The sequence below is a fragment of the Mustelus asterias genome, chromosome 6 (assembly GCF_964213995.1).
Source record: "Mustelus asterias chromosome 6, sMusAst1.hap1.1, whole genome shotgun sequence".
Taxonomy (NCBI): domain Eukaryota; kingdom Metazoa; phylum Chordata; class Chondrichthyes; order Carcharhiniformes; family Triakidae; genus Mustelus; species Mustelus asterias.
In genome coordinates, this window is record NC_135806.1 from 107422767 (window position 1) to 107433384 (window position 10618).

Sequence of the window (10618 nt, forward strand, 5' to 3'; positions counted from 1 at the left end):
TCTCACCTTTCTGTGAAATGGTTGTATTGATGATCATTGAACTTGATTTGCAGCCAATACCCACCAATCACCTCAGACCAGCAGAGACAAGATTACAAGAGGGAGTTTGACAATGATCATCAGCGATACAAGCGTCTGCAGGCTGAACTGGATGAAATCAACAAGCAGTTTTCCCAATTGGACAAGCAGATTGATGAGACTGAGGATGATGAGCAGTATCAGGTCTGTCTTGAATCTTGTGGTGACGAATTGGGGGAAAATAACATCTAAAAGTAGGATACTTAGGAGAATTTAAATAACTGGTGTGGTACTGCCAGATTTAAAATAAATAAATGTACCAGTGTCCTCTGACTAAGGGGTTAGCGTGTAACCTGTTCATAGTCCAGAACGAATGCTCTTCTTGAGCTGGTCAGAATACTGGGATGAATCCCATTGTCGAATTAGGCCTCAGGCTGGAATGTTACGGCCATTCACGCCGGCTGCACACACCTATCCCGGTGCAGTAAACGGAGATTTGGTGGGGTGCCAAATTCTCCGACCTCGCAGCAGTGGGAGCTGTGGCATGAGTGGCTTGTAAGAGATTTTTTTTAAATCTTAGGATATCTGCTGTTAAACCATACAGGAAAAACAATATATAACTTGTTCATTCCCAATGTGCTTGAGGTCTTTACTATGTACCACTTTAAAATTCAGACACGAGGAAAGATTCTTTGGGCTCACTTTAGAAACATGGCATTAAAGCAGACCACATGATACACACAACCTCACAAAACCCAAGTCCCATTTGCAAGGTTTTACTTACTTTTCCCACATTTGGCACTAATTGTTGGTCATGTCTTGATTTACACTGAGAGGAGACTCCTTGCTTTTCCTCCTTGTATTTAAATGCCTTGGCACTTGCAAGAGGGAAGCTCTCACTGGAATCTACATAATGTGAGCAAAAGCTAGTGTGAATATGAAAATAGGAGTACCAATTTTCGCATTGACTTTTCCCCCATCAAATGAAAAGCCGGAAGAAAACAAATCGCACTATTCGCTGCATCTGTGATTCATCTCAAAATGTTGGCATGCGGGGCATTATTCAGGAGATTGAAGTACAAATGTGCACCTTCTAGGAAATTTCTGTTTGCTTGGAGAACATGACCATTTAATGCCCAAAGGGCCATTTTTCATCTGGACAGTTTGGTGATGAGCGTTGGTAGACATGGGGAGGGGCAGCATCACAACCAAGCCCTAGCACATCCCCGCCAGACTTCAGTGCTTACTTTCTAGAAGAGATTGAGGCAATAACAACTAGGAATATGAGCTTGTTCCCCATTCCTTTGCAAACTCGAGAAGCTGCAATCAGTTGTGTTGGTGGACCAGCTTAAATTGGGTATCTCACCAAAAATTGTGCATCAAACCTGGCTCTGTTGTGTACCCTCTTTACCAACAAGGGCATCCGAGCACCCAAGAACTCTTATAAATAGCTTTTATTGAATTTGTCATAATCAGAAATTCAGCGTGTGAAAACAGGGAGTGTAAACTTGCATTTTGTTACTCTATGGCACTGCACAATAATATACATTATCCACTCCTCTGGAGTGGGGGCAGGAACATTTACACCATTGAGCCTCACGAGCAAATCTGCCATTACTCAGCTCAATTTACCTGCCTTTTATCTATATCTCTCGATGCCCTCATCTCATAATCTTGCTGATCTCCGTCACATGAGGAACCATAGCAAAAGCTCCTGACCCTGAGTCGGCGTCATCCCCAAATCAAGGAACAGATGCTGCCTCTATCTGACCTCAATGGGACTCCACATTCACGGCTTTTTGGTGGGAGAGTTGTGTTTTTTTACTGGTACATTTGCATGGTAGTTTGTGAATCTAATATTCAGTTCTTCAAACAAGAACATAAATATGTATTTAATCCTGTGATGTGGGCATCGCTGGCTGGGCCAGCATTTATTGCCCATCCCTGGGGACATTTAAGAGTCAACCACGTTGCTGTGGATCTGGAATCGCGTGTCGGCCAGACCGGGTAAAGATGACAGATTTCCTTCCCTAAAGGACGCTAGTGAACCAGATGGGTTTTTACAACAATCAACAATGGTTTCATAGTCATCATCAGACTTTTAATTCCATATGTTTTTTAAAAATTGACTTCAAATTTCACCATCTGCCGTGGTTGGATTCAAACCCAAGTCTCCAGAGCATGACTCTGAGCCTCTGGGGACTTGTCCAACAACCTTACCACTGCGCCACTCCTCCCTTGTTCCTGAAGTCCAGAGCATTACTTTGTGCTTAATGTTTCTTTTCTACCTCTATCTTCAGATTATTGCTGCTGAATATAACAGAATAAAAGAAGTGAAGAATGTGAGTAGTCTAAACTTTAATTCTACTAACTGTTTGATAAATAAAACTTCAACCATATTGTGTGAACTCTTTCCCTGACACTCCTAGCAAGAAATCCTTGCCTTTTTTTCCTCTTTATTTCACATTATGGAGCAGTATTTAAGTAATCAGTTACTTTCCATGGCAATTTTGTCTGTAAAAAAGCAACTAGTCAGTGAATGATGCTTTGGGAACTTGCCACTCCTTCCTGTCCAACTTTGTAGACGATTTGATATAAACATTGAAAAATGCCCATGATAAGGAAATGTCAAGTTGGTCCTCTGGAGCTATTCTTTGAGTCCTTTAGCTACCTAATTGTTTCAGCAGTTGCTTTATTCTTCTGTTTGCCTATTCCTACTGAGCTTGTTGCCCCAGTGAAACTGTTTCTTAGTTAAAGGTAGTGAAGATACTGCCCACTGTGCAAAAGGTTGGGAGATGTAGTAAATCAGCAGACTTGGGAGACGCTATTTGTGTGATGTGCCTCTCCTACCAGTCTATGTTTCCTTGCAGACGAGCTTAGCATATCAGCTTGGGTAAAACCACACCCCTTGGCAACCATCTGAAGCTATGTCCCATTAAGAAGTCTCGCAACACCAGGTTAAAGTCCAACAGATTTATTTGGTATCACGAGCTTTCGGAGCACTGCTCCTTCATCAGGTGACTCACCTGATGAAGGAGCAGCGCTCCGAAAGCTCGTGATTCCAAATAAACCTGTTGGACTTTAACCTGGTGTTGTGAGATTCTTACTGTGCCCATCCCAGTCCAACGCCGGCATCTCCACATTATGTCCCTTTACTCATTCTCATCACTTATTATTTTCACGTTCATAGAAATCATAGAAACCCTACAGTGCAGAAGGAGGCCATTCGGCCCATCGAGTCTGCACCGATCACAATCCCACCCAGGCCCTACCCCCACATATTTACCTGCTATTCCCTCTAACCTACGCATCTCAGGACTCTAAGGAGCAATTTTTAACCTGGCCAATCAACCTAACCCGCACATCTTTGGACTGTGGGAGGAAACCGGAGCACCCGGAGGAAACCCACGCAGACACGAGGAGAATGTGCAAACTCCACACAGAATTCCGTTGGATGGAAACGATAAGCAGATGACAAATATTGGTTAACCTAAAGAAAAGGCAGCAACTTTTCTAATCGATATATTGAGGATTTTATCTTGATACTCAAGTCTTCAGTGATTCCATTCAATTCAGTATGTGATGATCCTTGTGAATGTTTTTGTTTCTCGACAATTTTAATAAATTTAATTACCTTTTTGCCTGCCAGCAAGTCGAACCCAAAGCATAGGTTTTTTTCTTTATTCATATGCAGGATGTGGGCATCACTGGCTAGACCAGCATTTATTGCCCATCCCTAATTGCCCTTGAGAAGCTGGTGGCAAGCTGCTTTCATGAACTGCTGTAGTTTGTGATAGCACGTGATGTTGCATCTCCCTCCTTGACCAAAAGCAATACTCTTAATTTTTTCAAGTGACATTAAGTTTATTCATTAGTGTCACAAGTAGGCTTACATTAACACTGCAATTAAGTTACTGTGAAAATCGCCTAGTCGCCACACTCCGGGGCCTGTTCGGGTACATTGAGGGAGAATGTAGCATGACTAAATTTAGCATCCACCTAACCAGCAAGTCTTTCAGACTGTGGGAGGAAACTGGGGCACCCGGAGGAAACCCATGCAGACATGGGGAGAATGTGCCGACTCCACACAGACAGTGATCCAAGCAGGGAATTTAACCCGGGTGCCTGGCACTGTGAGGCAGCAGTGCTAACCACTGTGCTACCGTGAGACATTGGTGATGGTATAAGCAGTTTAATATTACATAATTGCAGAGAAATTGAACCGAGTGACTAAGTGCATTTCCTAGAGATCTGTGCTACCAATGAGGTGATCACATCATTGTGGACCGAATCTTAGCTGGGCCGTTTTCTAACCAACGTTTCACGAAGCTGTCAGGTCTAGTTCACCCTTCCAATTTAGTATTTAGATATCTCATAGTTATAGTGTTTTATGAAAAAGAAACTGGCTTGCCCATCATGTCTGTGCCAGTCATCAAACACCCCTCTATTCTAATCCCATTTTCCGGGACTTAGTCCCTGGTGCCTTTTGGTTGGTCTCTGATATCTCTTCTCGTAAGGATGTTTGGTAAATATTGGTCTTTAGTTTAATATTCCATTACATTTTCCAGACATTTGATTTTCTTCTTTTTCAGTCTGCTGATTATCGCGAGAAGAAGAAGCTTTGCAAGCAGCTGAAGACGAAATTGTCTCACATCAAACAAATGGTCAGCAACTATGACAGCCAGAGACCCTGAATGCCAAATTCTGAAGCTACTCTCTATTTGACAAAATATGAAGCTGAGCATTCATTTCCCTGCAGGGGTGGCCATTAATTGTATCACATGAGATGTAATGCCAGGAGTTTTGATGGGCCAAAAAAAAAAACATAATTGCATGGGTTCAGATGTTTTCCTATACAGTATCCGGAGAAGTTGTAAACATTTTTCTCTCTTGTGCATTTTTAAACAGTTAGAACTTGATAAACTTTTGCTACAATTTGAATTGTCCAATGGAAGACATTTTTAATAAGCTCTGTAAATAGGGACAAAGACCTACTTTTGTGTAAGGCATTTGAAATGATTACTGATACTTTTACTTAGTTTTACTAAAGCTCTGTACATCAGCACAAATAGAACAAGTGTGTCGATATATATTCGTTTTGATATGTACACTGATTATTTCTCATTGTGAGGGATTTATCTAAATCATTAGGATTGATTCTCTGTATAATTGTGATGCTATTTAGTCTCACAAATAGACCTAATATTGTTCTTATTGTGAAAATTGACATTATTTACCATAGACTGTTACCAATAATGCAGCAGATAAACTATCTATTCGGACAGCAATCTGTCGATATGAGTCAATGAAAGTTGAAGTTCGATTAGGGTTACATAAAGAAGTTAAAGATTATGTGGGTGCTCAGATATGTAAAAATGCTTTAATTATGTTTTAATGCTGGACAACTAATCAGGGATCTTTTGGCAACATAATTAGAAGGTGGGTACTGATTTATCAGCACAAGTAACTTGTTTTGGAAAATAGCCTACCTATTAAACATATTCAGGGCAAATAACTGAAAGCAAATACAGCTGAAATTTTGATGCAAATTATTTTTGTTATTGTTGGACAAATTCAATATTTTGTTTCTCTAATAAATTCATATATTTTGTTTTTAATGTTCTCATTACAAGGAGTTTTACTGTATTCAAGATGCACTTGCAGAATGTCTTCAAGTGAAACATTTGAACATTAAAATAACTTCTAATTTTTGTAGCTGCCTGCTCTGTTTACACATACCAGTATGAATTTTGAAATTAAGATATTTTAACTATTGCTAACACTTGGCAATATGCATTTTTAATTGTTTTTTTAAAGTCCTCTGTAACCATTAAATAAATATTCCAATGGTTTGATTGCTAACCGTAGGTTAGAGTGCTCTTCAATTTGTACACGAATACATCTTCCTGTAGTATCTTCATTATGGCACAAGAGCTTACATTTGTGTAGCACCTTTAATTCAATAACTCTCCCAAGTTATTTTGCAGCTGAAAAATGAATGCCAAGTGGTGGAGGAGTTACAAGAGAACAATAAAGAATCATTTTTATGGTGGCTTTTCCAGCAGCAGCAAACCAAAGGGGTATTGGGGAGAGAATTGGAGTAAAGATGAGAGTAAAAGTTTCTAAATTGTTCATTAGTGTCACAAGTTGGCTTACATTAACACTGCAATGAAGTTACTGTGAAAATCCCCTAGTCGCCACACTGAAGTGCCTCTTCAGGTACAGTGAGGGAGAATTTAACATGGCCAATGCACCTAACCAGCACATCTTTCAGACTGTGGGAGGAAACCGGAGCACCCGGAGGAAACCCACGCAGACGCAGAGAGAACGTGCAGACTCCGCACAGACAGTGACCCAAGCTGGGAATCAAACCCGGGTCCCTGACGCTGTGAAGTAGCAGTGTTAATCACTGTGCCACCATGCTGCCTAAAAGGTGATGTAAAAGGTTTATTTAAAAGATGACAGTCGGAGGACCAAAGCATGTACGAGAGGAGAGGTTTTGAAGGTGGAGGAATTTGCAAACATGGATGAGAATTTTGAATTGACTGCACATTGGTGTGTTTATTGGTGGGTGGGGGGGAGGGGGATGCACTGCAAGGAAGTCAATTGAGATCAATGATTTGAGAGGTGCAACAAGATTGGCTGCTGCAGATGATTGTGGATGAGTTTGGGGATTTGAGAGGGTGGAACTTGAACAGTTGAGACCAGGCTGCAGGAGAAAGCACACTGTATGCTTTTGGCAATGGTTGCAGGTATGAAGCTCAATAAGCATTGAGTGTCCCAATACTAATTAAATTTCTGAATATCATTATGTTTTCATACCCACTTGAAGATCATGTCTTCAGCTGGCTGTGGGCCAAAGTCTTGAGTTTCTACATAAATTATAAACATACACCTTTTAGAGAGAGGGAACGACTTGTGCAAGGAAGTGTGTGATAATTAAATCCAATTTTTATTTTCTTAGGGAAATTCCCAGTTGCCACCATTCCACTGAAACTGTGAAGCTGTGCCTTGGGTTTTTCCCAACATTACAGCTTGTTAGCAGTTTCTATAAGGAGACAGAGCTTCTTGTGAACTGAAACTTCCAGGTTGGGTGACTACAATGTTCTTGCATATGCATTATTCAAGACCCTCTTAACAAAAGGTCTTGTCTGTCCAAACTGATCAATGAGTCAGCCTGTAAGTGAAGCAGTGCAAAGCTTTCAACAGCTATCATCCCAAAACAGCAGCTTCTGCAGGGCAGATGGACTGCATTTAAAATCTTCCAGAATGGGTGAACTTGCAAGAAAATAGCCTGGAGAGCATTGCTATGCTTTCTCATCTGTACCCACATGGCCACGTCGCTTCTCGGCCTTTTGGCTAAGATCAAGTGTAGCATGGTCGGCAGCCCATGGTCGGCCGCACTTGGTTGAGGTCATTAGGTTACGCTGAGACTTCATATGTTTCATATGAAGCAATTTTTAAAAGCGGCATCTCGGCCTTTTGGCTAAGATGCAAATGAGCTCAAGTCTTGGAGGAGGAACCTCCCCCTTCTCCAATCAGCTTGGCTCATGTAGATCAGGCCCAGGACAGGGTGGTTTGGTCGCTTGCCCTGTCTTGTCAGCCTGGATCTGAAATGTCTCAACTTGTTGAGACTCTGAATTGGATTTGATTTGATTGAATTGGAAAAGTATATAAAAAAAAAAATCTGTACCCACGTGGCTGCAACTGCAAATTGCTTTTGAGGTCAAAAACTGGGGAACACTGATTTAAGGTGAATGGCAAAGACAACGGCTGGGATTGTCCCAAAAAATCCTAGGTCTGCAATTCATGTGAAAATGGGAGTAACTCCCACTTTTTTTTAAGCGGGATTTTCAGAATGAATCTTCCACACTCTGAGCACTGCAGAGTGCCCTAGCAAGATTCCCTCTGAAAATCAGTGGGTGGGGCCTATTCCCACCTGAGAGGCTGGCAGCATAGCACTGAGCAGGCCACTGCGCATGTGCCTATCTGTCAACACCGAGATTGGCGCATGCGCAGTGGCCCCGCAATGCCAGCCTCCTAATGGCTGGCCAGCCCCACAACCCTCACTGCCCCTCTGATCCCCCACACCCCAATTGTTGGCCTTTTGGACCTCCCTGGGACAGCCCTAATCTCCTGACCGCCCCCCCCCGCCAAACCTGGATGGCCAGCCTCAATCACCATTCCCCCCTCCCTCTGCCCACAATCCCAATTGCAGAGTGGCAGTGGGATCCCACACCGATTGCCCCCAAGGCAGTGGTGGGGGGAAAGAGACACTAGCGGGCCCGGAGACTTCAGTCCCAGCTAATATGATGAAAATGCTGATTTAAATATTGAAATCATCTCCGTGTTGATTTCCGGCACGGAGCTGGTGACACTAAACATCTTGGGCTGGGATGTGCACGAAGGCCGTGGCACCCAGTGGGAAGCTCGCAAAACAGCCCCCATGGATGTCTCTGCAGCGCAGCGGGCTCGGAGAATTGCCCACATCATGAGGAAAAGCTTTGTATGACACAGTGTGTGGTTAGAATTTGGAATACATTGTTGATGGGAGTGGTGGAGGCAGATTCAATCATCACCTTCTGAAGGGAATTCATAAACACCCAAAGAGAAAAATACTGCAGCGAAAGAGCAAGGAGTTGACCAGCTGAGTTGCTCTTGCAGAAAGCCAACCTGGGCACAATGGGCCGAATTACTGCCTTCAAAGGCAAGATAGAGTATTCTGGATGGACGTGAAAGCATTAAGACCTTGAAAGATTCAATTTGACATCTTTCCATGTAACTGAAGCCTATCATCCCTGGGAACCATTCTTGTTATGTCTCCAAAGCCTTCCTGTGTGGTGCCCAGAATTGGCCACGATACTTCAATTGAAGCTGAACCAGTTTTATGAAGGTTCTTTTTAACCGCTTTCTCAACCTGCCCACTATCCTGAATGATTTGTGCACAAGTTCCCCCACTCAACTCCCGATCTTTTTGTTTCTGTAGCCACATTTCGACCAAAATGTATCATTTGATGTTTCTCTGCAGTAACTTTCATCAGTCAGCCCTTGTCTATCACTATCCTCACAGTTCACAATAGTTGCAAGTTTTTGTGTCATCTGCAAATTTTGGAATTGTGACCCTGCACACCCAAATCTCGGTAATAAACGATAAATGAAGAAAAGCAATGGTTCTATGCCTTCTGGGAAACTTCTTGTCTACCCTCCTCCAGTCCAAAAAATAATCATTCACAACTACAGTTTCCTGTCACTCAGCCAACTGCATATCAAAATTGTCACTTTCCCTTTTTGGCAGACAGCAGATATGTGGTACTTTATCAAACACTGCTTGAAAGTACACATTCACAACATTGACCATATTACCTTCATCAACCCTCTTTGTTATTCCATCTAAAGACATTATCAAGTTAGTTAAACATAATTTACCATGAATAAATCTATGCTTCTTCTTGAGGTCCAACTCACTGTCACAATCTCCACAGTAAGAAGTTTAACAACACCAGATTAAAGTTTAACCTGGTGTTGTTAAACTTCTTACTGTGTGTACCCAGTCCAACGCCGGCATCTCCACATCATCACAATCTCCACCACAGGTAGGGCAAGGAAAGGAGGCAGCGATTGGATTGGCACCAATCTGATCTATACCTGCCTTCCAGCCAACCGGCATCAATCTAATCCATACTAGCCAACCACTCCCCAATGAATATGTGTTGCTGTGGCAACATTCATGCTGCAGTCTGGAGTTACGCATTGTGATGGGAGAGGCCACAATTTCTTTCCATCACAATGCTAATCAGGAAGCTCCCCTGCTCTTACTCCTTGCCATTGGTGTATGTTGGAAGGATTTACAAATTGATGCTCAACCTGTTTAGCCACATCATGAATGCACCTTCCCTGGAGTGGGATTTTAAAGCTTCTGGCTCAGAGGCAGGGACACTGCCCATTGTGCCACAAGACCTCCCCAAATCCATGTTGTCTTTCCTCAATTAATCTGAACATGCCTAAATGACTTTATTTTTTCCTTGGTTATCATTTCTACAAGCTTTCCCACCACCAAGCTTCAATTGACTGGTCTGTAGTTGCTGGGTTTATCCGTAACAAGGCAGGAAAGTAGAGTCAAGGCCACGAATTTATCAAATGGCAAAGCAGACTTGAGAGGTCAAACAGCCTACTTCTGCTCCTAATTCATGTGTTTGCAATTTTTCAGTCTTCTGGCACAACTCCTGTGACTGAGAATGTTCTCCATCTTCATCTTCCTGAATGAATGCGGCTTCAACAACATTCACAAAGCTTGACACCGTTCAGGACAAAGCAGCCCATTTGATGGCATCCCAACCAGATAGAGAATCAGCATGATCATGTTGAATGGCAGAGTAGGGCCAAATGGCCTACTCTTGGAATCATAGAATCCCTACAGTACAGTTGGAGGCCATTCGGCCCATCAAGTCTGCACTGACCACAATCCCACCCAGGCCCTATTCCCATAACCCCGCACTAGGGTCAATTTAGCATAGCCAATCAACCTAACCCACACATCTTTGGACTGTGGGAGGAAACTGGAGCACCCAGAGGAAGCCCACAGACACAGGGAGAATGTGCA

At 42.7% G+C, this 10618-nt stretch overlaps 1 protein-coding gene across 3 annotated transcripts in view; it reads left to right on the forward strand.

The window, feature by feature from the left end:
- oclnb (occludin b) overlaps positions 1-5636 on the forward strand; it is a 32602-nt gene extending 26966 nt beyond the window's left edge. For all 3 annotated transcript variants that reach the window (XM_078214871.1, XM_078214870.1, XM_078214872.1), the window contains exons 7-9: positions 54-222; positions 2319-2360; positions 4611-5636. In XM_078214871.1, the coding sequence (XP_078070997.1) occupies positions 54-222; positions 2319-2360; positions 4611-4712 (313 nt within the window). In that variant the 3' untranslated portion in view covers positions 4713-5636. The remainder of the gene's footprint in view (positions 1-53; positions 223-2318; positions 2361-4610) is intronic.
- The last annotated feature ends 4982 nt before the right edge of the window (positions 5637-10618 follow it).